This window comes from Melanerpes formicivorus, unplaced genomic scaffold (genome assembly GCF_026170545.1).
Source record: "Melanerpes formicivorus ecotype bairdi unplaced genomic scaffold, bMelFor1.0.p_v2 SCAF_10, whole genome shotgun sequence".
Lineage (NCBI taxonomy): Eukaryota > Metazoa > Chordata > Aves > Piciformes > Picidae > Melanerpes > Melanerpes formicivorus.
In genome coordinates this window covers 7,655,011-7,682,878 of record NW_027142362.1, presented here as the reverse complement: position 1 = coordinate 7,682,878, position 27,868 = coordinate 7,655,011, and the positions used below count along the sequence as shown (strand labels likewise).

The 27,868-nt window shown below is 47.8% G+C and overlaps 2 protein-coding genes across 4 annotated transcripts; one reads left to right on the top strand and one right to left on the bottom strand.

Moving 5' to 3' along the window:
- Positions 1–1,905: 1,905 nt before the first annotated feature.
- CILP (cartilage intermediate layer protein) lies at positions 1,906–14,157 on the top strand. 3 transcript variants are annotated; one of them, XM_068143490.1, is made up of 9 exons: positions 1,906–1,957; positions 3,658–3,781; positions 5,014–5,097; positions 6,040–6,093; positions 7,512–7,697; positions 8,813–9,127; positions 9,666–9,774; positions 10,592–10,749; positions 11,385–14,157. In XM_068143490.1, the coding sequence occupies exons 2-9, from the start codon at positions 3,724–3,726 to the stop codon at positions 13,724–13,726; spliced, it is 3,306 nt and encodes a 1,101-aa protein (XP_067999591.1). In that variant the 5' UTR covers positions 1,906–1,957; positions 3,658–3,723; the 3' UTR covers positions 13,727–14,157. The 3 variants fall into 3 exon arrangements, with proteins under 3 accessions (XP_067999591.1, XP_067999593.1, XP_067999592.1); XM_068143491.1 differs by lacking the exon at positions 1,906–1,957 and adding an exon at positions 2,044–2,125; XM_068143492.1 differs by lacking the exon at positions 7,512–7,697.
- Positions 14,158–20,789: 6,632 nt separating this feature from the next.
- Positions 20,790–27,812, bottom strand: MTFMT (mitochondrial methionyl-tRNA formyltransferase). Its single transcript, XM_068143489.1, has 9 exons — positions 27,664–27,812; positions 27,005–27,217; positions 26,463–26,585; positions 24,979–25,081; positions 23,877–23,952; positions 23,234–23,325; positions 22,423–22,504; positions 21,742–21,824; positions 20,790–21,242 (listed from the first exon to the last, which is right to left on the bottom strand). Exons 1-9 carry the CDS (start codon positions 27,810–27,812, stop codon positions 21,042–21,044), a joined length of 1,122 nt encoding a protein of 373 aa, XP_067999590.1. The 3' UTR covers positions 20,790–21,041.
- Positions 27,813–27,868: the final 56 nt, after the last annotated feature.

Sequence of the window (27,868 nt, the reverse complement as noted above, 5' to 3'; positions counted from 1 at the left end):
TCAGCATCTCAGGCCCTGGTCATGCTGCTCCAGCTCATGCTGGAGCTGTAGTGAGGGATGGCCAAGCCAGGAGAGGTTGCACAACAACCAGACTTTTCTAGAGACTTGGTTTTTACATGAACTCACATGTCCCAGGCCTGCTCCCTAAGCCGCACATGTGTCTGCTGAGCTCGTCTTGCAGGAGCCATGCTGGAGAGGAGACATCCCTGCTAGGGAGGCTGCAAAATCCCAGCCCAAAGCACCTGCAGCTGTGCTGAGCTAGACCTGTCACCTGGTTTCCATAACCTAGAGAACAACGTTTTCCCTTCTGCAGAAGGATACATTCCCTTACCTTGCAGTGCAGTCCATGAGGATTGATGCCAGCATGCGCTGAGCAGCCAGTGGGACCAGAGCTGCCAGTGAGGCCTTGCTGCTGTGCTAGGGATGGGCTGGCCATGGCAGGAGGTAGGTGCCAGCCAGGGAAGATTAATTCTTTGCTCTGAGCATCTTTCCCACATCTTGTCCTCACTGTGGTGGGGAAATGTGGCTGAACTCTGTTTATCTCTTTAGGTCTGGGACCTCCAGCTCACCAGGCACTCCTTGCCCACTGGACAAACATTCTGCCATTCTTTGGCAAATTCCAAGTGATTTTTCCTTTTCCCTTGTAAACATAAACAGGAGCCAGTGCAGGCCACTGCCAGTTACTTTTTCTGTGACACCTTGATCTACGTTCCTCCTGCTGGCACTGGGGCTGGTGAGGGTTACAAAGAGGCTGCCCAGGACACCGCTGGCACGTTCTGCACAACACTGGCCACCCCAACACCCACCCCCAGCCTTCGGGGATGGTTCCCACCTCGTAAAACTCATGGTTTCACAACAGACTCTTGCAACAAACAGGCAACATGGCCCCACAGAGCACAAGGCTACGTACATGGGTGGTACTCACTTGCATGGGGCCACACACTTCATGCGATGCCCAGGAGCACCAAGTCAGGAAAAATGTGGCTGCAGAAGGACCTGAGGGGGTTGAAACCAACCTGGGGCAAGCAGGGAGCTGTCATTAAGGCCATTGCTAGATCTCTCCATGGTTTGAGTAACGAGTGTTCACATGTATTAGCAAGGATGGTCCTGCCCTTGCAGCTCTGTGCTGCCTCAGGTGCCCAAACCTATTCATCTGGCTTGTTCCACACCCTCACATCCCTGGGGCATCCTCATTTGGCTTCTGCCAGAGCCAGCACAGAGGCAGAGGCAAGTGGGCAGAGTGGGCAGCGTGGGGGAAGTTGCCCAGCCAAGTTTTCCCTCCACCCCTACAAAACACAGGAACCCCATGAGCGACACCAAGTTTTTCCCGGACTGGGTGAGATGCACCCCAGGGAAGTGGTGGAGGTGGTTAAAAGATGTCTCAATGAGGATCTGAGAGACATGGTCTAACAGCTGTGTACAGGGAGATGTTAGGTTATGGGTGGACTCAATGATCTTAAAGTCTTTTCCAAGCAGGCGAGCCTGTGACTCCGTGAGAGACAAAAAGCCATCCCCAAAACTCATTTCACCCTATGCCAGCACACTGTATCTCCATCTCCAAAGCTCAGCAGCATCTAGTTTGGAACAGCACCTAAAGTGAACCCCTAAAAGATGGTGTTGAGCTGGGACGTGGTGCCCACACCGGGACACGGTGTCCACATTAGGACGTGGTACCCACGCCATGCCCTGCCACCAGCGTCACCCTGCCATGCTGTGGCATTGCCGCCAGCCCTGGCAGCTGCTGTTTCACAGAGGGTTTGTGTTTACCATCACCTTGTTAAGGGATTATTCAGCCTGTGGTTTCCTCGCTCGTCCGATCTGTTTTTGCTCGCGGCCGGTGGCTCGCTGCCATCCCCTAAGCTACACGCCGGGCTATATAAGCGACCTCACTGCCTCGGCTGCAGGGACGCTCGTGTGCAGCCCGGCTCGGCGGCGGAGGTAGTGCAGGGAGGTTTTGGTAAGCGGCAGCTCTCTCTTTTTCCCAACCCTTTCTTCCTCCCGACCAGCTGCAAATCCTTTTAACCCACGCTTGACAAGCCCTCGCCTCGCCCCCGGACCGCAGCTCGGCTGACAGCTCCGTGGTGAGAGGATGAAACTCTCCTTAATTGGGGTTTTTATGGATTTTGTAAGTAGGAGGAAAAAAAACCCAACACAACAACAAAACAATCCGACCCTGCTGAGCTTTTCCCCTTCATTGCAGCTGGCGGTTATATAATTTTGCTGTGTTATTAAGGTGGTGTAATTAAGAGCGGCTGTGACTGAGGGTGAGGTGGAATTTAATTGATGAGTAGAGGAAGGCTCAGAGGCTGCGAGCTGGAAAACATCGATGGGGACGTGGTTGCCCACCTCCTGCTTCTTCCTTCTTGTCCCAGTTAATGGGTTTGGGGCAGGGTTACAGGGACAATGGAGAAAAAGACGGGGGGGGGGGGGGGGGGGGGGCGGGGGGGGAGTGTGATGTTTGCTTACTTGGAGATGTTTGATCTCCCTCGGGTCTGTCCTATGCCAGCTCCCCCAGCCCAAATGGGGATACAGGCAATGTTGAACCCTTCCCATCACCAGCATCCAGCTGCTTGAACCCCACTTTCACAGCATTCCATGTCCCAGGAACAGAGGGATGTATCCCAAACCCTAACAGCCAGTGAGTGGGAGCCAGCCTTTCAGCCTGGATTCATTTTTCCTGGTTATTGTCTGGCTGCGAGTTCACGACCCTGCCGTAAGCCCACAAAACGCTGCTCATGTGTTGCTTGTTATTTTTGCTTGACTGGGATTTGCTGAGCCATAATCAAAGTATTTCCTAGTCCCACATTCCCCGGTCTCGGAGGGGATGGTTAATGCCTTTTACAAATAACTGGGTGTTCTTGCCTCTGGCTGCTCTTTGTCAGCTTCATTGTGTGGGTAAACTGAGGCACTGAAAGGCTGAGGCAACCTTTTCCCCTCCAAGTTCATTAATTTTGGGTTCATAAAATAAAGAACAGGGAATTCCAGCTGATGTCCCTTGGGACAGCACCAGCTCCACGGGGACCTTCAGGAATTAAATACCTGAATGCTTGATGCCTTAGGGCTAAGGGACTTAAAATCTGAAGTTGCTGAGCTGGGGAGGAGCAACACAAAGCCTCAGTCCCTCATCTCTGCATGCAGAAAAAAAAGGACAATATTTGGCTTCTTGCTCACATTTGCAGAGAAAGCTTGGCTTGTGCTTGGGGTTTTCCACTCACAGAGACACTCAGAAGTCTTTCCTCTCCCCACACTCCCGGGATAAGGTTCTATCCTTGCACTAAGCCAAATTTGCAGGCAGAAGGATGGAAGCATGAAGATGTCCCTGCTCATGCTGGGGACAGAGCAGGGTGCTAGGGGGCCCACAGAGCTGCGTGGGCTGCAGAAGCATCCCTGCAGAAGTATTTAAGCTGTTCAAAGGAACTTTCAGGAGATGTCATTACAAAGCAGAGCTCTGCAGAATAGATTTAGGTTCAGATGTGATGGTGAGCAGTAGAGCAGCTGCCAGCATAAACCTGGAGTCCTTGCTCCTCTCCCCTTTGGGGGCCTGCTGGGAGCGGGTGGGCAGGGGGTATTAAGTAGCCCTATGATGTGGTTTGGACTGGTTCAGCCTGGGAGAAGCTCCCTGAAAGCAGCAGGACATGGCCAGACTTTTCTCCACAGGTCTGAGGAAGGTGTGGGACAGCTGCAGATACTCCAAGAAACCATTGGTCACCTCTGAAGACAACAATGGTCACCGCAAAAGGATGGATCCTCCTCCTATTCCTGGGAGTCACATCCGTTTTAGGTGAAGGTTAAGCATTCCTATTCCCATCACTGTGCTGTTCCCTGCCTGCAGGCATGCCAGCATGAAGGCAATTCTGTCAGCAGCTGCTGAGCCAGCAGATGTGGGCCCAGCATCAATGCCAGGAGCTGCTCTGGGTCTGCCTGCCCTTTGCCTAGCCTGCTGACTTCCAGACAAGGGCTGGCACCCATCCAGGCCCCCCAAGCATGGGAAAAGCCCATCTGCCAGTCAGCCAGCCTCTGGATGACTGGGGATGAGCCTCCCTGATGATTGGTCTTGCTGGGACCATCCCTGCCTGCCACCCCAGAGACCCCATGGTGTATAGCTTACACCCTGGCTCCCCTCTCCTCTGAGCAGGCCCACCCTGACTAGTGCTTTATCCATCACCTGAGCTGAAACCAGCCCTGGCCTCTGAGCCAAGTCCTTGGGAAGTAGTGACATGGCTCTTCTCTAGGAGAAGATGCCCAAGAGCATCAGGATCTGTCTGCTGCTGGCTCTGGGTGCATTGTATATACCAAAGCACCAAGCAATAAGCAACTTGCCCTCTGCCTTGGCAGGTGTCCCAGAGAACCTGTTTGTAGGCTCTTTGGATTTGTTTTTCAAAACTATAGAGGAATTTTGTCCTGAAGTACTCTGGCCAGACATTTAAGCATAAAAACAAGGAGTCAGTTTGTCACTTGGGAAGTGTTCAGAAGCCCTGCTGAGCCCCCAGGAGCTGGGTGCAGGCAAAAGTTGGTGCTGGGCAGCTTCAAGCTTGGTTCTCCAGTTTAAATGGGACTGGTCACAGAAAGCACCTCAGGAACTAGCCAGAGACACCAGTTCCTTTTGACCACAGAGGTGGCCAGCAAGTGCAGAAACCACTCCATGTCCCACAGCAAACACCAACCTTATCCACCTCAGGCTCATTTCTCCCCACACAAGCTGAGGCAGAAGATATTTTATATCTCCATCTATGAAAAGATTATATGACCTGAGATGCTCCAACACAGAAAGCACAAAGACATTTTTCTTGGGTAGTAAGGGAAATGGCAAATTTGCATCATACCCGAGCCACAATGATGCTGTAGGACATCTCCATCACACCCTTCCCTTGCCATCTCCTGCACAGCATCCCACAGGAGCCCTAAGCAGCCATAACCTAAAGGGCAATCTGAACAGCTGAGCCTGAGGATGTCCAGTCTCTTGACTATCATTAATTATTACTCTAATTTAACCTCCAATTTATTGTCCCTTAGGTCAAAGACTTCTGAAACCTGCCCTCAGGAGGATCCAGATAGAACATAAAACCTTCAGCCCGCTGGTAATGCTCAACGTGGAGAGTAAGTTCTTCCCCAGCTCAGGCAGCTTTCCCTCACCGGGACGTGGGGTGGTTGCATGCCTAGGACTTTTTTCAGCCTTAGTTTACAACCTAACAATATTATTTGAGTCGCTGAAGATGTTTAGGCAATGGAATAAATGTTAATCATCTGCGACCTCCTGTAGGGTTTGGGCTATTGCTGACATACACTGTTGGCTCCTCTCCTGGAACAGTGAAGGTCAAGTGTGTGACCACAGTCCCGGCTCCTGCGGGAGGAACGCGCTGGCTGGGAGGGCGAGGAGAGCCCAGGGATGGGCAAGCACATGCTCCAACCTGCCTTTTCCCTGCCCAGCCTGTCCCCACGCCCAGAGCAGTTTGTGACACCATTGCTTTAGAATTAAAGTCCATAGGGCATTAATTACCCTCGGAGCCTGCCCTGCTTGTCAATCTCAAGGAGATACCCTGACCTCTTAAGCTTTATTGCCCAGTGCTTAGAATTTAAATGCCACTGGCACTGAAAGGGCTGGGTATGCTGATGCCATAGCTCAGGGATGCCACAGTTGAGGAATTAGGGGACTTTCCCAGTCTCCCACCCCACTCCCAGCAGCTCTCTTAGCCACTGGGGAGAATCAAACACTGAAAACATGGACACTCAAAGAGCAGTCCCCACCACCTGCTGAGAGGTATCTTTAGAGTTTTCCTGAAAAATTGTGATTCCATCAAAATGGGTGGCACAAGGTGGTGATACTGGGGCTGACTCCTGCTCCTCTAGGGAGAAATCAAGCAAAGTCTTGAGGTTTTGACCAGTGCAATTAGAAACTAAAGCATCTGCCCATGGCAGCAGTGAGCTTCAAATTCAGTTTTGGCCTCCAGGAGGAGGTGTGCCAGACCTGGTCAGGTTGAGCAGCTGGGCTTGGTGCAAGCAAACCCTGCCTGAACCACCCCATTTGTCCCCTGCCTGCAGGTACGAGGAGCAGCTCTCGCAGGGGAGACCCTATCTTCGCCTACGCCAGACGCAGTATGTTCCTGTTGGCCAGTGCCATGGCATAGCCCTGTCCCTCCCCACATCCCTACCAGCCCTTGAGCCCCTTAGCTTCTCCCCCATCCTCTGCTTTCTGCTTTTTCTGCTGTTGAGGTGCTACCCCAGAGCCATTTTCCTCCACAGAACTCCCCTCCTTCTTTCTTGTTATCACCAGCCCTGCAGATGAAAGTAGCCAGTCCCAAACAAGCCTAGGATCTTACTGAGCCCCCACCTCAATCTGTCACATGCTAGATTTTTGCTTGGGGTGAATACAGATGGGGCCACACGCAGCCCACCTCCTCATGCATTCCCCCAATTGCTAAATAAGCAATGGATGCTGGAAATGCTGACAGGCCAACAGACTAAAACCTCACCCATCTAAGCCAAGTGCTTGCTCCAAATCAAACCTGATGTTCCTGTGGCTGCTTTCATTTAAATGTGGGGTGTTTTTTTCCCAGCCACATGGTTTTTGTGAGCCAGGGGTTAATTTCTGACCATTACTACTGGAACAGTCCAGCCCTGTGCCTGTCTGCCTTTATAGGAAGTAACCAACCTGGTTTGTTACAAAGCCAGGGGAAGAGTAGGTGTGGGAGATGACAAGGCTCACGTCTCCAAGGAACCTCATTTTTAGAACCTTTAGTCATGAGCTCATCCTTATAAACATTAGTAGAACATTGTCATTTAAAAATAAACCCAAACCGCAGATTTGGAGTGGATCTCATCCATTCAAAGCCGCTTAAATTAATACCATCTAGTAGCCTGGTTAAAGAAATGCCTTTAAAACCCTAACCACTTATTAAACTCTCAATAAACCCTCTTTGTGTTCTACAAAATCAGCTGGGCCCTAACATGCTCAAGCCTGCTCAGTAGCATCTTAGGCTTCTGTTTTGCATGCAGTGAAACCGGTGCTGGCAATAGGACACAGGCTATTCCCTACAGAGAACAGCTGTTGAAGTATGGTTAAAGACATTCAACATGATCATACCAAGAATTTTACCCTTTTATTTTGGAGGGTTTTTTCCTTTATTTAACCACATTTCAAACGCAAGGAAGTGGTGCCCCTCAGACAGCATTTAAATGACAATGTGTGTTTGATTCCCTTTAAGCCCAAGTTATTCAACACTACGAGTGAGCTGCCTGCACTTTGCTCCCTTTGAGTTTATCCTAATCACCCTGAATTTGGTAATCTGCAGGGAATTAAGTCAGAAGCCTTCAGATGCCTTCTCCTGCTTTATTCCCCAGCTCTCTGAACATGCTTTGAGTTTGTTTAATCCATGTGTTGCATAACAGCCAAAAGCATAGTCTGAGGTATATAGCAGCTGCTGCATAGAAGGTGCTAAGAAAACAACTGCCTGTTTGGGGGCAGCTGTACGTGTAACCTGCATCTCAGTAACACACCACTGATGTTATTCAAGGTCCACTGGTGCAAGATTCAAAAAGGTTTTTGTCTCCATGGTCGAAATGGAGTGAGTGCTCTGCCAAGTGTGGCCAAACCGGTGTGCAGAAGCGTACCAGATCCTGCCTAGCTGAGCACCTCTGGGGCGTGCACTGTAATGAAGCAACTGAGGAAGGGCGGCTCTGCATTGGACATGTTTGCTCAGGTGCTCCTCTAACCTCACTTACGGGCAGGGGATGATGTCCTGATCTCACCACTGCATAGGCATTTCACGCCTTTCACTCTCATTTTGCCAGCTTCCTCTCCCTCACCAGAACTTCATGATGCTGGTGCCTTCCCTAACAGGGCTGGAGAGTACTAAGGGAGTTTACAGCCAAAGAGCAAGATAAAGGGGGGGATCCAGATATGGGAAATCATCAGGGACCTAAAAAGATCCTGGGTGTATTGGAAAGATCTTGTTAATCTTCTTACAACTGCAGCTCTGAAGGTGGAGTCAACGATTGCAGGCAGTTGCCTGCGTGCAGTCTCCAGCTGGGAATATGGAATAGCTACAGACCCTGCTGAAGGGGCTTGTACTAAATAATCTTATGTATACAATCCCCTTTTAAACAAATCATCCTGAAAACAGTTAGAGTTTTTCTCCTGGAAATCTGTTTCAGGTTTTCTCTAGTTTCTTCTCTTTATTTCCAGCTACACAACAATTCTAGGTAGCTGCTGTGCAGGGATGCTCTGTGATGGTAAAAGGAATGACCTGAGCCCTTGCCTTGGGAAGAGACAGACTATTACTTAGGATTAATCACTATAGGTAATGAAAATACTTCAGAAACATTTTGAGCATCACTATTTGGGAGACCAGTCATGAAATCCATCAGGTAATGCTCGTTTGGCAATTCACATGTGTCCTGCCCAAGCCAGGATACCACTGAATAAAAGGAGACAGGTTTACCTTTGGACAAGACTTGGTAACAGAAGCCTAAAAAGTTTGAGGCATTTGGATTTGTAGTTTTGCCAGGGTTGAGCTAAGACCTGGATTCCAATTTCCCCAAAATCCAGCCCTTTGGGGAAGGCAAATAACAGCTCCTAGATGTAATTATATCCACATGGCTGCTTTCTACTAATTGTCAGGTTCCAAATGACATCATCTCGGTGTTGCTAGCACACAGCTGTTGATGATCACTAACAGTATGTTTTGGATACCATTGAGTCCTCATGCAGTCCATGCCTTATTGCATCTAAATTAAACGCAGATGTGAGACCATGCCATGAGTGTGGCAAGGATTCAGGGCTGCTTTCTGACCTATCTGCCTGCCTCTCCTCCAGGCTGCAACCTTACCTGCCCCATGGGCCGTGTCAATGCCGACTGTGATGCCTGCATGTGCGAGGATGCGACCCTCCATGGGAAGGTCTCTCTTGAGGATGGGTCGCCTGCCACCGATGCCCGGGTCTACCTGCAAGCCAAGAAACTCAAGCTGTTGACAACAGCTGACAACAAGGGCATGTTTAGGATCCCAGGGATTTGCCCAGATGGCAAGAACACCCTTAAAATAAAGAAAGCCAAATATGCCACAGCAACCGTCACCGTGCCAGAGAGCAACAGAAGAAACTTGGGGATCCAAGTGCATCTGCAACGATCAGGTAGTCCCAGAGAGAGGGGGAATACAGTAATCAGAGACACAATTTTAGGAGGGGAAGAGTAATGAGATGGCCTTTTCCTGACCTGATGAAGGGCTTTGAACACAGGTCTTATGAGGAATGGCTGAAGGAACTGGGGTTGTTTGGTCTTCAGAAGAAGAGGCTGAGGAGAGACCTCATCACCCTCTACAACTACCTCAGAGGAGGCTGGAGCAAGGAGTCAAACTCTTCTCACATGCAACAAGTGACAGGACAGGAGGAAATGGGCTCAAGTTGTGGGAGGTTCAAGTTGGATAGTAGGAAAATTTCTTCCCTGAAAGGATTCTCAGGCACTGGAACAGGCTGCCCAGGGAGGTGGTGGAGTCACCATCCCTGGAGGGATTTAAAAGCGGCATGGATGTGGTGCTGAAGGATGTGGTTTAGTGGTAGTGGCTTAGCAGTAGCGGTGGGATCGTGAGCTCTAAGTGAGTGGCTGGATTTCATGATCTCAAAGGTCTCTTCCAACCTCAACAGTTCTATGATTCTATGATTCCTCCTGCAGGCAAACCCTACATTATCAGGAGCCCCGAGGACAAAGCCAGGAGAGTGGGACAGAGCGTGTCCCTCTGCTGCGATGCCACCGGGAGCCCAAGCCCTGACCGCTATTTCTGGTAAGGAACTCAAGCTTGATTGGACTGAAGTCTTATTTGTCCCACAGATGCAATTTTTATCTCCTTAAGGGTATTTTTGAAGTTATAAACCAGTTAAATATGACAAGAACTGATTGCTAGGAATTGGTTTCCTCAAGATGTGCAGAGTTGGCGTTTCTCATAGGTGAAGTCCTCTGCTGAGGGCCTTGCTGGGAACACATACAAAGAAGAGCTTGACAAACCTCAGTAGGCACAACTGGCAGCTCTGTCTGCCAGCTGCCTGGCAGCCATATCTTAGTACCACCAGGGGAAGTGGAATAACATCTGGGTGATGCCACCTAGCCAGAGAACAAATAGGGAAACTGAGGCAAGAGTTCTGACAAGGCTGAGAGATATGGGGCTGTTTAGCTTGGAGAAGAGCTGACTGAGAGGTGATTTACTCAATGCTCATCAATAGCTAAGTGGTGGGAAGCAAGAGAATGAGGCCAGACTCTTTTCAGTGGTGCCCAGTGACAGAACAAGGGGCAATGGGCACAAATTGGAACACAAGAAGTTTCACCTAACCATAAGGAAAAACTTTTCTGTGAGAGTGCTGGAGCCCTGGAGCAGGCTGCCCAGAGAGGTTGTGAAGTTTCCTTCTCTGGAGAGATTCCAAACCCATCTGGACATTGTGATCCTGGGCAACCTGCTCTAGGAAACTCTGCTTTAACAGGGAGGTTGGACTCTTTCCAACCCCTACCATGCTGGGATTCTGTGAAAATCCACACTGCAGGATGCAGGATTAGGCCATTGCTCTGCAAAAGTCAGCCTCTATCCCTCTAACTGCCTGCCCCAACAGGTACCACAACGGCTCCCTGCTGGATCCCTCCTTATACAAGTACAAAAACAACCTGGTTCTGAAGAACTTGAACAGAGACCAGTCTGGAGAGTACTTCTGCAAAGCCAGCAGTCCTGGAGGGTCAGCGAAGTCCCAGCCTGCTAAGCTTGCTGTCATAGGTAAGAGTATTCATGATGCTTTCTAGCAGCTGGGAAGGTGGTGGTTTGCAGAAACTATGAACTGTGATACGTGCGGGAAAGAAAAGTTGCAGGGGAAATATCTGGGCTTTATTCCATGCACCCATCAGCAGATAGGCTTGTGTGAGCCCGTTGTGAACCAGATACTCTCTACAAACTCTGGATTGCAGGTGACCTGCCAAGCTCAGTCTGCTGGTTTCAGCAGCTTTCTAACCGTACTTGCTGCCTGACATGAATATTTCTGTTTGCTTAGGGGCTTGGTTTGTTTGTTTTTTTAAAGCTTGGGACACATTTTAGTCCATCCATAGCCAAAAAGCCAGGAAGAGGCAGAACATCTAGCTGAGGCGGGTTGCATAGCAGTGGTGGGTAAGCAGGAGCTGAGACTCTCCAGCAAACAGCTGAATTAAACTGCTCTTAATTGGGTACCAAGTTAAAGCTGAGCACTTGCTTCACCAAACAGAGGCCAGATGAGTTAAGCCTTTCAAAGTCCTGAAAATGTCTGGTTTGTGGCTGTGAAAACCTCACTGTTACTGGAAGCAATGTTTGTCTCTGAGGGTTTCAGACCACACAGTGATAACTATATTTCACACTGCTCATTAAGAAATCCTATTTAACAGGAAGACAAGAGGCAGCCTGCAACTCCCAGCCTCAAAGCCACCTCATCCGACTTCCTCATGATTGCTTCCAAAAGGCAACCAACTCCTTCTACTATGATGTGGGCAGGTGCCCAGCGAAGACCTGTGCTGGGAAGCTGGATAAGGGACTCCGGTGTAAGGACAACGTTGCCTACTGCTGTGGGGTGTCCAGGATGGAAACCAGAGACATTTCCTGCAATGGCTACACGCTCCCCACTAAAGTTGTTGTAGAATGTGGCTGCAAAAAATGCACCGAGACCAAAATAACTGTTCGAGGCAGAGCCACAGCAGCAGACAATGGTGAACCACTGAGGTTTGGCCACATCTACATGGGGAACAAGAGAGTGAGTATGACTGGCTACAAGGGAACCTTCTCCATCCAAGTCCCAGCAGACACAGAGAGACTGGTACTAACTTTTGTGGATCGGCTGCAGAAGTTTGTGAACACCACAAAAGTTCTGCCCTTCAAGGAAAACGGAGGTGCTGTGTTTCATGAGATCAAGCTGCTGAGGAAGAAAGCCCCCGTTACACTGGAGTCCACTGAAACCAACGTGATTTCTTTGGGAGAAATGGAAGAAGATGATCCAATTGCTGAATTAGAAATTCCTCCCAATGCGTTCTATAGGAAAAATGGAGAGGCCTACAGAGGCAGAGTGAAAGCCAGTGTGACCTTTCTGGACCCAAGAAACATGTCAACAGCCCCCGTGACACCCAGCGACCTGAACTTTGTAGATGAGGAGGGAGATATATTCCCACTCCGCACCTATGGCATGTTTTCCATGGACTTCACCGACGAACAGGGCACCGAGTCGCTCAACGCAGAAGAGGTGAAGGTTCACTTGGATGCTTCTCAGGTCAAGATGCCAGAGCACCTGCAAGAGATGAAGCTTTGGTCCCTGAACCCAGAGACAGGATTATGGGAGGAAGAAGGAGACTTCAACCTTGAGAAAAGCAGGCGGCACAAAAGGGAGGAGAGAACCTTTTTGGTTGGGAACATGGAGATCAAAGAAAGGAGGCTTTTTAACCTGGACGTCCCCGAGAGCAGGCGGTGCTACGTCAAAGTCAGGGCCTACCGAAGCGAGAGGTTTCTGCAAAGCGAGCAGATCCAAGGGGTTGTGATTTCTGTCATTAACACAGAGCCAGAGCCAGGCTTCTCCTCCAACCCCAGGGCATGGGGCCGTTTTGACAGCGTGGTGACTGGTCCCAACGGCGCCTGCGTGCCTGCCTTCTGCGACGAGCAAAACCCCCAGGCCTACGCGGCTTATATCTTGGCGAGCATGGGGGGAGAAGAGCTCGAAGCTGTCCCCTCTGCTCCCAAACTCAACCCTAATGCTGTTGGGGTCCCACAGCCGTATCTCAACAAGCTCAACTACAGGAGGACAGACCACGAGGACCCCAACACTAAGAAGACAGCGTTCAGCATTAACATGGCCAAGCCAAGCCCTAATTCCCCAGAAGAGAACAATGGCCCCATTTATGCCTATGAAAACCTACAACAGTGTGAGGAAGCTCCACAGAGTGCTGCTCACTTCAGATTTTACAGGATAGAGGGAGACCAGTATGACTACAACACCGTTCCCTTCAGTGAAGACGACCTCATGAGCTGGACTGATGACTACCTGGCATGGTGGCCCAAGCCCATGGAATTTAGAGCCTGCTACATTAAGGTGAAAATAAACGGACGGCAAGAAGTGAACGTAAGGTCTCGCAACATGGGTGGGACACACCCACGTACCGTGGGCAAGCTCTATGGCATCAGGGATGTGCGCAGCATTCGTGACCCGGAGCAGCCGGACGTGTCGGCAGCCTGCCTGGAGTTCAAGTGCAGCGGCATGCTCTTTGACCAGGACCGTGTGGACCGCACCCTCGTCAAAGTGGTGCCGCAAGGCAGCTGCCGCCGAGAGAGCGTCAACAGCATGCTCCACGAGTACCTGGTGAACCACCTCCCCATGGCCACAAACAACGACTCCAGCGAGTACACGATGCTGGCTCCCCTCGACCCACTGGGACACAACTACGGCATCTACACCGTCACCGACCAAGACCCAAGGATTGCCAAGGAAATCGCCCTGGGCAGGTGTTTTGATGGAACATCTGATGGCACCTCCAGAACCATGAAGAGCAACGTTGGTGTTGGGTTGACTTTCACCTGTTCAGAGAGGAGTGCAGCAGAGCAAAGCATCTTCCAGTCTCAGAGGAACTCGGGTCAGCAGTCCGTACTGGTTCAGCCAGGGCAGATCCCCACATACGGAAGGCAGCCAGCAATCCGCCGACCCACACAGAGCAGGAGCCCCATGACAGGTCAACGGCCTCTCAACTACTAAAGCTGCAGAAAAGCCTCAGTAAAGTTGCTGAGACTCCATTAAATACAAATTGAAAGTAACATCTACCTGCTAATACCCTAATGTGGAGCTGGTGGGTGTCAGTATTTTTGAGAGATCACTAAGGTGCACTTTTTTTCCCCTCCCTTTTTTTTCTTTCTTGTTTTTTTTGTTGCTTTTCACCAGAAAGGAAGGACGTGGGGTAAAAGCTGGGGGCCAGCAGCAGTAGTGAGCTCGTGTCTTATTAAATGCATCCATAAAAATCTTCTTTCTGCCTGACATTAAACAGCTTCACACCATAGCCTAAAGGGAAGACTAAACACGTGATTTAAGTCCTGTCCATACAACTCTTCTGCTCTGCACTTGCAGACTTTGCCAGCCCAAGTACCTGTACAGTAGTTGGTAACACGAGAAAGAATAAACTGTTTTCCCCATACTGAATTCAGCTGCAAGGTTTTGTACTTGAAATGTAAGTATTTTATTTATTTCTAGCTTGGTTTAGAATGACTGGTTTAGAATGCTTGGTTTTAGGGCTCAAGCTCAACTACTGGCAACTGCAATTTTAAGAACTCACCTGCCTGACAGCACGGAGAAGCCGTGTGGATTTGTAGGCTCCACGTGGATAAAACTGAAGTTTCCTCTTGCTTCTTGCATTATTTGACAAGAAAATCCATGCTCTGATAGGCTAGGTTAATAAAAAGTGCCATTTTGTAACTTCCACAATGCTGTGTTGCCTTTGTGTCTGAAACTCCCAAGTAAAGGAAGCAGGTGTAGGAGCTGAGCAAAGAGGAGCCTGTGAAATTTTACCTTTCTGCTCACCAACAGGTCACAGTTTTATTAGTGTGAGCCTGGTCCTGTGTAGGAGTTGAAGGGTTTGGTGGGTAACTGGTGCTCCTCCAGGGCTCAGTCACAGCATGCTGTGGTCAGGGGATCTGTCCCCAGCTTGAGATGGAGAGTCAGCAATGATGCTGGGAGAAGTAAAGCCCCAGGGCTAGGCAAGGGATAAACTAACAAGGCAGCAGTAGAGTCCTGGAGCAAAGTAAGAAAGCAGCAGTAGAGCCCCAGAGTGGGACAAGATAGTGTGAAAAGAGAGCTGGAAGCCCTGCTCTGAGGCATGTAGAATAAGGCTGGGAGGTGCAGAGAAAGGAAGAAGGCAGGCTTCCCCACACATTCAGCAGCAGCAAGCCAGACACTGCTGGGCAAAAAGCTGCTTTAGGTACAGATGGCCACAGAAAGGATCAGACCAAACAGTGATCCATCTTCAGGTGACCTATTAAATTGCCCTAACAAGCCTCCACTACTTCTAGAGTGGAATTGAGGACCTCACCAGCACAGAAGACATCCTGTACTTATGCTCAAACACTGACAATAAATATTTAGGGGGTGCAGAGAAGCTAGCAAGCCTCCAACATTGAAATCTCCACTGGAAGAGATCACAAAAAGGTGGGTGGTGCTACTGGACGAAAACTGGAAACCAAACATACTCAAGCATACTCCTACCCGATCCCCTCCTATGAGTGTGAGGCCAGGTCTAGGTTTTAAACTGCATGAAGGTATATTCAGACTAAACATTAGGAAGACACTCTTTACTATGAGGGTGCTGAAGCACTGGGTCAGGTTTCCCAGAGAGGTTGTGGATGCCTCATCCCTGAAAGTGCTCAAGGCTAGAGGAGATGAGGCTTCTAGCAACCTGGTCTAGTGGAAGATGTCTCTGCCTATGGCAGGGCAGTGGAAACCAAATTTTTAAGGTCCTTTCCAACCCAAACCTTTCTACGCTGTCTGGGCATGGGGAATCTTCTAACAGCATTCAGCAAGCTTTAGAAGAGGTTCTCACGTCTGACAAAGGCATTCAACACAGAGCTGTGCAGGACTGAGCCTGAATATGCAGCCTGAGTTATGCTTCAAAAGATTAAAAATAAAGCATAATCATCCATGTTTTCATGCAATTTGACAGTTATCAACGAGAAGCAGAAAAGGAAGAGCAGGGGAATACTCTGGCACATCCTCTTCATACCAATGAATGTAGACTCTGTGTTTTCTTTCGTGTTTAGTCTGCTGCAAGGGCTTGGCGTGAGCTGGGGCCAAGGCAGCCGGTGGGGAGCATTAGCTTGGACCTTCCCACAGAGCTTTTGGCTTGCACTCCAGGCTCACAGAGAAATGTCTCTTCCCTCTTTCCCCTCCTCCTCTGCAGCCAGCCAAATCCTGGACTTAGTTGCATCACTTTGAGGGTGAAGTAAGACAAATGACTTCTACAGACCAACCCAGGAGGTACATGGATGAAAGCAAGCTCAGGATCTGGTACCTGTGCTGCATGGGGGCTTGCCAGAGCCAAACACAGCAGGGTACAGGTGAGCAGTAGCTGTTGCTTTTGGGGAGAAATGTCTGTTTAACATGAATGAAATGCAGCCCTGCAGCTTGAAGTTCTGCCTACCCGTGAAAGAAGAAGCTCTCCAAGTTTCCCCAATCTGTCCCCCACCGCAGCTTAACTCTGACTTGGAGGAACAACCTAATCTCTTCACTCACTGAGCCCCTGAGCTCTCAGAGGCGGCTGCTGGCAGAGTACATTGGACACAGAGAAGCACAGAAAGGTTTCAGACACGGGTGCTTAAGCACTATCACCAGAAAACAACTCTGGCCCAACAACCAGCACTCAGTGCTAACACTGAGCCACTACTGATGAGCCACCGTGGCAAATGCGTTAAGAAAGTTTATAGAGAACAAAAGCTACAGCAGGTCCTGGCAGCCACCACTCACATGAGTTTCCTGCTATAGTTTACACACTTCTGACCTCTCTACCTTGGTCAGTGCATAGCAGTGTCCTTTCTGCAACCTGAAATGCAACCCACACTCCCACATATCCAAGAACAGTATCAGCTGGAGGAATGCGGGAAGGCTTCAACTCAGCTTCTCCCTTGGCCTTAACCTTTGGACCACCAACCTTGACAAACAGGCTGAAGCAGAAGACCTGGCTTCTAAACATCAGCAGGTTTAGGACTAATGGCAAAAGCATCCTCCATTAGGGACATTTATTTTCCAACTCTCAGGGTGACCTATCCCTCCCCTCCTATTTTTAAGAAAGGGAAAATATTACTTCCCATCAGCGACTAGGACAAACAAAAGCAGAAAGCTGCTTGTCCAGTCTCAACCCTCACATTCTTCAGGGATTTTACAATCAACAGCACTCCTGTGATTAGTCACGCTTTTTATTTGCAGTTTGCTCAGCAGAAAACTGGAATAAAGAGGCTTCCTAGGAAGCAAGGGGGTAGTGAGGTTTCAGATCAAGAAACAGACACAGCTAACTGCAAGTCACCAGCATCCTAGGAAATACTACTCTAACATTTCTTTGATATCCATGATGAAATCAAGACCAAGACCAGAGCCCTTCTGGTGCCCATTTTGCAGTTCTACCAGTAGTTTGGCTTCAGCAGTCTTAAACTGAGCTACAGCAGATGCTGACTCTATCAATGCCTCTGCTACTTTCCCTCACTCGCCTGTGAGGAGGACAGTTGGTTTATTTTGTTGATATCACTTTCCCATTGCTAGAAAGGCTGTCCTCGACTTCAGCAGAGGTACACAGGATTAAATCACCACATCTATGTTCCAGAGTCAGCCCTGACATGCTAGTCCACACCTCATCAGAGAATGCCCCATTTGTGTTTTGTCTGTTCTGCAAAAATAATCAGATTTTCATTACCTACCGAGTTAAATCCCTACAGAGCCAGGTGAAGGCAAAGTTTCCAAAGAAGCATTTTGGCTAACAGCTGCCTGGGGAGCACAAATTCCCTTTAAAGCTTCACTACCATGCCCAAAAATAGCACACCAAAGATCTCCCCCATAAAGATTTAATTATTCTTACCCTCTTTCCCTCCATAAAACAACTGGGGTAAAGTTGTGCTGATTCCAAGCTAGGACATTAACTGCTAAAGCAACACAGAAACTCTTGCACAGAAAGCAGTTCTGAGAACCCTTAAAGCAAACTCTGCACAGATAAGAAGATCAGGTTACATGTCTAAGTATCCTGCCTACAATATGGTTTTGACATTATTTGGTATTAAACAACTAACTGAACACACTCTGTACCAGATTTTCACCGTGTCCTGTCCAGCTGACCTTGATTTTCCCTTCAAAGAGCTGCAGTGAGCACCATCTACAGGGTTTCTAAGCACATGCCACTAAAGACACAGGCAAACTCTTCCCTGATGCTTTATGCTTTACTTGGAACTGAAATTGCCACCTACCAGCAATGACTAACAGCTGCAGCTCTCACACGAGGTGCACTCTAAAACTATCAGTGAGATAGTGCCCCACATATTCTCTCTGATGCTAACATCTCACCCAGACACTGCTGGCTGGAAGCTGATATTCCAGCCAAGAGCATTAGTGTCACCCAGCAATAGCACTGCTTTGCTCTGTGTCAGTTTGGAGATAAAAGGGTAGATAGTTCTTCCTTGCTATCAGCTTACATCATTAAGAAGGGCATGGATTTGTCAGTAGGGACAGAGGAGGCCATAGCAATGATGGGGGGGCTGGAAGCCCTCTGCTCTGAGGCCAGGCTAGGAGAATTGGGTATGTTCAGCCTGGAAAAGGCTCCAGGGAGACCTGGTGGCCTTTCAGTACTTAAAAGCACTGATATGAAAGCTGGGGACAGGCTTGAGCAGGGCCTGTTGTGACAGGACAAGGGGGTGATGGTCTGAACCAAAAGTCAGAGATTCTGAGTAGAGAGAAGGAGGAAACTCTTTACACTGAAGGTAGCGAGACCAAATCCCAGGCTGCCCAGAAAAGTGGCAGATGCCCCATCTGTGGAACCATTCCAGGTCAGGTTGTTCAGGGCTCTGAGTAAGCTGCTGCAGTAGTTGCAGATGTCCCTGCTCAGTGAAGGGTGGGGGGTGGCCTACAGGACCTTTAAAGGTCCCTTCCAACCCAAAGCACACTGATTCTACACTTTTATGTCATAGCAGGTTCAAAACAAACAAAAAACCCAAGCAAACAGACAGAAAAACCCCAACCACCAAAACACACAAAGGAGTTAAAACTTCCTTTAAGGAAGTTTTTCCTGAAATGCCATTCCTAGGACCAAAGCTGTTAGCAGTTTGGTCATCAAAAACCCTTTAACCTGGCCTGAGCTTTCAATACCACAGTTTTTCTGCTGAAGTCACATCTCACTTTGCTCAGGTCATAATGTGACACAAACTTGCCAGTTTTCTAACTTCTGCAGCACAAATCACTTCCTCCAGGCTGGAAAGACAAAAGGAATTCACCAAACAAGCCTGATTTCCACCTTGTTGGCTTTGACTCTGATTCAGAGGCTTGGATTTCCTGGGGGAGGCAGATTAACTGTTGAGCCAATGGCAATTAGAGAGAAATATTGCAGCATCTGCTTGAACAGATGCTTCTTCAGAAACATTTTAGTCCATGTGATGTGTTTTTCTACACTTTTTGCTTTGACTCACACTTCAGAACATCAAGTTCCTTGCTATCAGTTACCTTGATGTAAGCACCATGAATTCTCACCTGACTTGAGCCTTAAGTTCCAGACAGGACTGCTTGAAAACACATGAACAGGTTGGAAGTCTGAAGAGTCAAAAGAACATGTGGAAGAGGATGTGCTGGCATTTACTGATGAGCAGGAGGAAAACAGAAACACTGTAACACCAAGCCTACCCAAGCCCTGCATTTTTTTTTTCCCCCCTTGGGAGGCTTCCAAAATGTCAGTGAAAATGCTGACAATTGGAAGCTAGCACATCTGAAGAGCCCCAGAGGCTCTGCTTTTACTGCAGGAGGAGGAAGAAAAAGCAAGAATAAATAAAGTAACAGCAGAGCAGCTTCTAAAATGCAGCTGGTCTTTGTTCGTTGTTATACTCCCAGTGAGACATTACTTTTAGGATAAGAAAGTACAAGAGTCATCAGATTTTGGATTCTTCACATCTCAGGTAGTGATTAGACTAGGGGGAATGGAATGAAGCTGGAGGTGGGGAGATTCAGGCTAGATGTGAGGAGGAGGTTCTTCCCCATGAGAGTGGTGAGATCCTGGAATGGGTTGTCCAGGGAGGTGGTCGAGGCCCCGTCCCTGGGGGTGTTTAAGAGCAGGCTGGCTGAGGCTCTGTCCAGCCTGATCTAGTGTGGGGTGTCCCTGCCCATGGCAGGGGGGTTGGAACTAGATGATCCTTGTGGTCCCTTCCAACCCTGAATGAAACTATGAAACTATGAAATACTCTTTCTTATATGTGCCACTAAGCAAAAGCAGGTTAGGTAAAATCTTGGATTAGATTCACAACTCCCCATCACGTAAAAATATCTCTCAGAGAGGAAGAATGACAGTAGAGAATGACATCTGGATGGATGTCACAGATAAAGTGGAATACATCCTAGGATATGAAAGCAAAAAGAAGGAATCAATGATTCAATAGGAAAGGTAAGAAATTGATCAGAACATCTGAAGATAGCACACAACCTACCCAGGCAAAACCAAACAACATGATGGTCCTAAAGAGAACTGGATGCAATCTCAGATTAGGGAATATGCTGTTTATTCCTTTTCTATACCAAAGATTCACTGAAACAGAATTCCAGTACACTGGAAATAGGACTCCTGTAGACTGAGACCACAAAGAGAAGAAGCAGGGAGACCCAAGTAATTAAGTAGTCAGTAATAATTACCCAGGTTGATAAGATAAAACATCAGACTGCTCACAAAACCCCACCTAGCAAGTAACTCCAACAAATTATATGACTGACTGCACAGGACTCCAGGCACAGTATTGAAGATATGGAATCAAATTCCAGTGAGAAATATGGGATGTTCTGTGTTAACTGTGGCTGACTCCAAGAAAACTATCACAGGCAGGCAAAGAATCTCCAGCTGCCCCCCAGCTAAGGCTTGAATTATAAATCTCCACATGAGGCTACAAAAGTAGTTGAAAGCTCCACAAGCACAATCAAACTGGAGCTCACCAGGCTCGGTGAGCACTCAACTCTGAAGCATGGGATTTTAGTATTCCCAGATGAAAACAATAGTGCACAATTTATGCTTGAAGAACATTTTATCAACAGTCCTCAACAAGCAAACTGAAAACAATGTATGAAAATAAATTTATTACTCAGTGCAAACAGGGATTTAGTCACTGTCTTCAGCATTCAGAGAGATTCTCTTCCTTGATGGGGGGGAAAAGTGAGGAATCCATGATGAACACATGCAGATGACAGTAAGACGAAACACGCTGAGAGGAAACCCCTCAAACTGAGTCGAATGTTAGAGGTGGGCACTGAAACAGTTTGTATCACTAACAACAGTTGTCTTCAGCCACAATTCAAAATACATCTATTGTTTTGCATCCTGTTGCAATTTCCCCCTCTCCTTCAGAGTCTTTTTTGCAATGCTGAGTTCAAGTGTTTGAAATCTGCACTCCTCACGAACTGATCTTGAGTTCTGCTGGAGCAAAGAGTGCAAATATCCATTGTAGAAGTCAACTGCCGTCAGCTGCTTCTTTAACACCACTCCTTTGATTCCAACCCAGCCTTCCTGAAAATACAAACAAACAAACCACCTTGGTGTCAAGTGACAGGACTGGAGGAAATGGGTCCAAGCTGCAGCAGGGCAGGTCTAGGCTGGATATTAGGGAAATATTTCTTCACTGAAAGGGTTCTCAAACATTGGAATGATCTGCCCAGGACAGTGCTGGAGTCACCATCCCTGGGAGTGTTCAAGCACCTGGTGCTTAAGCACATGGTTTAGCACTGACATTTCACTGCCAGGTCAAAGGCTGGACTGGAAGATTTTTGAGGTCTCTTCCAACCAGGCATAATCTGTGTGATTCTGTTTATACTGCAAATCAAACTCTCACTTTGCAAGTGAAAAGCCTCTGAGCAGAAATCAAGCTCTTCAGCTTATCAAATAAAAAGCCTGATGCTAATTTGAATGAGTTCGGTGAATCACGATGGACAATTAGAAGTTATGTCAGACAAATACTAAAAGCCTCATCTTTAGGACAGGGAACATAAAACAGGTGAGAAAAACTTACCCTGCAACGAGCTATCAGCATTCGGGAGGCTTTGTGGTACAGCAGTGAACCAGGAGCAGCTCCACAGTCATTTGATACTTGATCTAAAAGCAAAGTAAGATTTCCTTGCATTTTTATGCCAATAAACACAAAAAAGGTTTGAAACACTCTTCTTTGAAGCATGATAATCGTCTTGAGTCACTCTTCTGTTCAAAAATATTTTGTTCTGTGTTTTATTGTAGCCAAATGAGGAGGGAAAAAGCAGACCAGTCACTCTCTGGCACTGCTCCCTTACATGATCCATGAAGGGCCATTAGCCCTGAGTGTTGTGTCACACCACTCAGCCCACAAGGTTTTCCAGCTCACAGACTATGATAGAAAATAATCTGAGCATAGCACACTGGAACAGCTTTCATTGTGATCCCCCCCAAAAGGCAATAAAATAGGATCTACCAAAAGATTCAAATCCTCTGATCTCAGGGTTCACTGCTGCTCTCAACACTACCACAGAGTGGGAACATCCTTAAACCCATTTCACCCTCATCTTTGGGCATAGAAACTTGCACATACATGACTTAGTTTTACTGGAGTGTCAGGAACCACTACTTTATACTATTGTTTAGTACAATTGTGTCCATCCCCAAGTCAACATTGGAAAAGGGAGGAAAATATAACTTAACAGACTAATTTAAAAGTAAATACCTGAAAACCCAGGAATATTATCCACTTCCACCAGATCCAGAAGCTTAACAGTGGTACCCCTCCAGAGGGTCTGCAAAGGGAACTGGAAACAGAAGCAGATGACACATTCAGAAGGCTGGATGTGAGGAAGAAGTTCATAGAAAGAGTGATTGGCCATTGGAACGGGCTGCCCAGGGAGGTGGTGGAGTCACCATCACTGGAGGTGTTTAGGAGGAGACTGGATGAGGCACTTAGTGCCATGGTTCAGTTGATTAGATGGTGTTGGGTGATAGGCAGACTTTATGATCTCAAAGGTCTTTTCCAACCTGGTTAATTCTATTCTACTATCTAGGGCTTGGGGTTTTTTTCATTATGCAAGACACCTGTGATAGCAATATTAGGGGAAAAATTTAAGTGTATGTCCAGGTAAGAGACTTTCCTTATTCTATCAAGTATACCTTGGTTTTCCTCATCTCACTGACAAGCAATCCATTAGCATATGCAGTGAGGAGGTAAACAGCCATCTGCAACAGCTGCCTACTGTCATGCAAAGATGTAATCACAGTTATTTGAAACCCCCTCAAATACATCAGAGGAAATCTTGGAACTAAACACCACAAAACCACTCAGCTGATTTCAAACTTGGCATCAAATTCATTACAATTCTTCTCCACACCAATTCCACCTTTAATGCTGGAATTTGAAAACACATGCTAGGTCTCAGAGGCTAAAGTAACTAAAGCTTGAGATTTAATCACAAATAAGAGTTATCTACACCAAATTGACATTCTAGGGGGACAGAAAGGGGTTAAAAAACTTCCCACTCTCTCACCATACTTCCTATTGCACGATGCAGTTGAAGTATTTGTGCAGCTGTTTGCTCTTCCCATTTGACACAGCTCTTAGCCACAGATATTTTAGGAGCTAAGAGGAAAAAGAGAAGTTACTCCACATAAAACTTCATGGCTTGTTTTGCATCTTTTCTTTTTGCCAACAAACAGCTGTAGCATTTCATCTTATTTTAAACCCAGTTTTATACAGGCCAGTAACAGGTTTACCACCTACCCACAAAGACCTTAGACAGCAACTGGAGAAAAGATTTTGCCACCAAAAAACGCCTCTATTTGGGTCATTTATACTTTATTCCAGTTGTCCTCTTACTTACCCATTGCACTGCAAAGTTTACAAGCACAGCTGTAACACTGCTGTCTGCATTACAGCCACAAAGAGTTACAAACTCACTCAGGCTTTGCAACATTTTGGTATTGCATGGCCAATTAATGTAGTAAGCCTTAAAAAGACTTCAGAAGCGTTTTTCCCCCACTGTGTGATTCATTTAAACTACAGAGGGCAGTGAAGAGGCCACACTGACAAAGGTATCTAAAAACCCAAACTAGAACCCAGCACAGCAGAAGACAAAGAAGTTTTCCAGCTGATTAAAAAGATAGTCATTACTAACTATGCTGTGTACCTACCAAAGGTTGCTCCTTCTTTTGGTTGCTCTCTTTTATTTTGTAAGCTTTCAGGCAAGTTTTCCAGGACTGATATCAGCTGCAAAATGGAAGTTTGGACAATGTGTTAGCAAAGCTAAGTGGAGTCTGTTTATTAGCAGTAAATCCAAGACCAAGTGTGCAGTACTTAATTTTTCATCAGGGCAACTTTCCTGGGAGCTTTTAGAAAACTGGGTCAGTAGAAGACTTGTATCATACACACTAAAGCATCGTTTCCACATCAAGAGAGGCAGGGAACTACGGGAGAGAATCCAGCAGAGGCTATAAAGATGTTAAGGGGACATGGAGAACCCCTCTTAACAAAGAGAGGCTGAGAGACCTGGGGCTGTTTAGCCTGGAGAAGGACAGACTGAGAGGGGAATCTTCTCAATGCTCAGCAAGAGCTAAAGGGTGGGAGGCAAGAGGATGGGGCTGGGCTCTTTTCAGTGGTGCCCACTGACAGGGCAAGGGGAAATAGTCACAAACTGGAACCCAAGAGGCTCCACCTAAACATAAGGAGTATCTTTCCTGTGATGGTGCAGGAGCCCTAGGGCAGGCTGTTTGGAGAGGTTATGAAGTCTCCTTCTCTGGAGAGATTCCAGACCTGCCTGGACCTGGTGGTCCTGGGCAATCTGTGAGTGACCCTGCTTTAGCAGGGGATAGGACTAGGTATCTCTAGAGGTTCCCTCCAACCCCCACCATGCTGCAATTCTGCAAATCACAATTAGACCCTCCCAAATATTCTTTTACAGATTATTTCCTCTCTGGTATCTGTCCTGTAACAAGACAAAAGCTGATTAAGATGAAAAAATAGGGGATTCACTTCAATGGAAGAATAAAGAGCACAGCTTCCATGAAAAGCACTTGAGTTCTTCACTGAACAGTAACAGAACAGCAACACATAGCACAGCACTGACAGCTTATCACACAGCACTCAGCTTCCTTCTCAGCAAGACAAAGTGCTCACAAACACAAGTTTTAGACCACTCTCCTCTTACCAGCTACAGTCAGCTCCAAACAAGATTAAAAAGAACTCTGCTTACACAAGGCACTAATCAGAAGCAACACTAGCTCTGCATGACCTTACCATGTTTGCACCCATCTTTGCTAACACCACTTCCAGCTCCTTTGCAGTACAGCAGGGAGGAACAGCAAACTCTTCTTGCTTAATAATTGGACCCACATCAAACCTGTAAGGCAGAAAACACACAGGCTCACTAGAGGAGAAACTACAACTCAATTAGCAGTTCTGAAGTCTACAGTCAATACATTAACTCAGCTACTAAATACCTTCCCCTCCCTGCTCCCCCCCCCCAAACTTTATTTTTCAGCACATTGCCAAATAATGTTTGGTTCACAAAACTACACAGGGAAAACAGTATGAGATATATCTAGGCATGCAAGATTCAGCTCAGCAAACTGAAGTTGACATGCATGTACAATTTACAGTTCAGAAGCGTAAGATCTCAGAAGAAACAACCTGAAGTATTCAGAAGAAATTTGTTTCATGCTTTCTTGAGTCTTATTATCAGACAAGCAAAGCTTGTTTTAACAAGGCTTTTATGCCAGAGTTTGTGCTGAAACTATAGCACATAATGATGGGCCACAAAAGGGATCAGACAGCTGGAGCACCAATCCTATGAACACAGGCTGAGGGACTGTGGTTGTTCAGCCTGGAGATGAGAAGGCTCCAGTGAGACCCTACAGCAGCCTTCCAATACCTGAGGGGGGGGCCTACAAGAAAGCTGGGAAGGGATGTTTTACAAGGACTTGTAGCAATAAAACAAGGGAGAACAGTTTTAAACTAGAACAGAGCAGATTTAGATTGGACATGAGGAAGAAGTTCTTTACTAGGAAGGTGGTGGAACACTGGAACTGGCTGTCCAAAGAGATAGTAGATGCCCCATCCCTGAAGACAAAGTCAGGCTTGACAGGACTCTGAGCAACCTGATCTAGTTGGAGATGTCCCTGCCTACTGCAAGGGTTTGTACTAGATGACTTCTAGAGGTCCCTCCCAACCAGTGCATTCTAGGATTCTAATCTCTTTCTCATCCCTAGACAGACAATTTCTTGTCCTCTGTTTCACTTACAGGAAGTTACAGGGGCCTCTGAAACCCAAACACCAGATCTTTGTCACATCACAGCAAGCCTCTCCAACTGTGTGACTATTCATTCTGTCTGCTCCCTGTAATAATGCTAAGAATCACACAGCAAGCAAAGAGCCTAGAGAGAACATTAAACACTAAAACCCTGTGTTTCTAAGTCTCATACAGTCAGATTAGAGTTTCTAGCTGTTTCAGAGGTGTTAAGGTATTTAAAAGACACATGGATGCGGTGCTTAGCAGTAGCAATGGGATTGTGAGCTCTAGGCAGGTGGTTGGACTTGACCTCCAAAGTCTCCTCCAACCTTAACAGATACAAGATTCTATGAAGTGCCAATATTACACACAAAACCACATCAAAAATAGTGCTTACACAGAATGACTTAAATGATGGCTTAAGTGGCAACGGTCTAAAGTCCTGAGAGGCCACAGAAACAGTGGGTAGTTTAGGGAAGCACATCTAACCTACCTTTTTGGTCTTATTTCCATAATTGTCACCCCAGCCACTTTATCTCCATGAAGCACTGTGTGGACTATTGGTGCAGGACCACGCCATCGTGGGAGGCAGCTGGGATGGACATTCAGCACACCACTGAATTGAAAGATTTTCAAGTTTAGAGTAGGAACAGTACCTGAAGCTGAACCCACACGTACATAGGTGTGCAACATTCATCACACTGAACCTCAGAATTAACTCTGCAGACCTTGTGAAGCAGTGCTGCTTTAAATACACATTTAAAGGAAAAGTCATGCTATACAGCCTTCAGTTTCTCAGTAAACACAGGAAGGGAGATGAGAGGAATAAAAGTAAACACATGATGAGGAGTATTTGCACAGATCTACATCAGCACGTTGAAGAACAACAGTCAACTTCATAATGATAGAAGGACTCAGACTAAGCAGGTAAACCCAGAGAAGTTGATTTCACCTGCTCTAAGCCAAGTACTGACTCAAAACCAGAGTCTCACTGTGCTAAAGAAGCAGCAGTAGACATTCTGTCAACTCACTTACTATGGGAACTGTAGAATAAGCTCCTTGCTTAGAAGACGTCCAAATGATGCCACTACACCCACATCAAACTGTCCCACAGGTCCTGTGTGTGGCCACTCGTGAACAGGCAGCTGGAGCTCCCGGGCACAGCTCTTCACAGGCAGGTCCCCACGTAGGCGGGAGGGCAAAGTCACCACCTCCAGCCTGGACACAAGCAAGTTCTCGCTGGGCTCCCTGGGGTGGACAAGGCACTGAAGGTCTCAGGCACACAGAGCAATGGAGAGGAAACGGCTGGTTCATCTCCACCCCTTGCCCCTGTGCCCCTCCACATCACCTGCCCCTCCAACTCCCATCCCCTACTTGGTTCCCAGCCTTCCTACACTGTCCTCAGCCTCCTATCCTAACCCCCACTCAGCCCTACAACCTCTGTCTGCTCTTCAGGTTCTGACTCCTTCTATGATCTCTCTCCATCGACCTACTTGTGACACCACAGTCCCTGTCCCACTCTGCACTCCCTTTCCTTCCTCTCTTCCCTACCAATCACTGCCTAACCCACGGTTCTCGTCCCCCTGACCCCAGCTCAACCCCTAATGCCCCCTGAACCCCATGACTCACTCCCACCTTACATTCCTTGGCCCAAACCCCTCCCCGCAGGTGCAGCCCCCGGCAGTAGGAGGTACCTGGCAGCCTGCAGGGCTCGCAGGACGGTGACAGCGAAGCGGTCGGTGCCGAAGAAGAGTACTCGCCATGGCGGCGCCCCTGCCCATCCCGCCGCCCCGCGCGCCACCTTCACCCCCTCCCGCCAGGAGCGCAACCACCAACCCCACATGGCGGCGCGTCCGGCGCATGCTGATGACGCAAACCGGCGGGCGGACCTCGCCTTGG

Bases quoted from the DNA above. Each gene is read 5' to 3' on its own strand.
- MTFMT (XM_068143489.1), bottom strand. From the start codon at position 27,812: ATGTGGGGTTGGTGGTTGCGCTCCTGGCGGGAGGGGGTGAAGGTGGCG. The intron at 27,218-27,663 runs GTACCTCCTACT...TGTCCACCCCAG, and splicing joins CGAGCCCTGCAGGCTGCCAG to GGAGCCCAGCGAGAACTTGC. The intron at 26,586-27,004 runs GTAAGTGAGTTG...CTTTCAATTCAG, and splicing joins CTTATTCTACAGTTCCCATA to TGGTGTGCTGAATGTCCATC.
- CILP (XM_068143490.1), top strand. From the start codon at position 3,724: ATGGTCACCGCAAAAGGATGGATCCTCCTCCTATTCCTGGGAGTCACA. The intron at 6,094-7,511 runs GTATGTTCCTGT...ATGTTATTCAAG, and splicing joins CTTCGCCTACGCCAGACGCA to GTCCACTGGTGCAAGATTCA. The intron at 7,698-8,812 runs GTGCTCCTCTAA...CCTCTCCTCCAG, and splicing joins CATTGGACATGTTTGCTCAG to GCTGCAACCTTACCTGCCCC.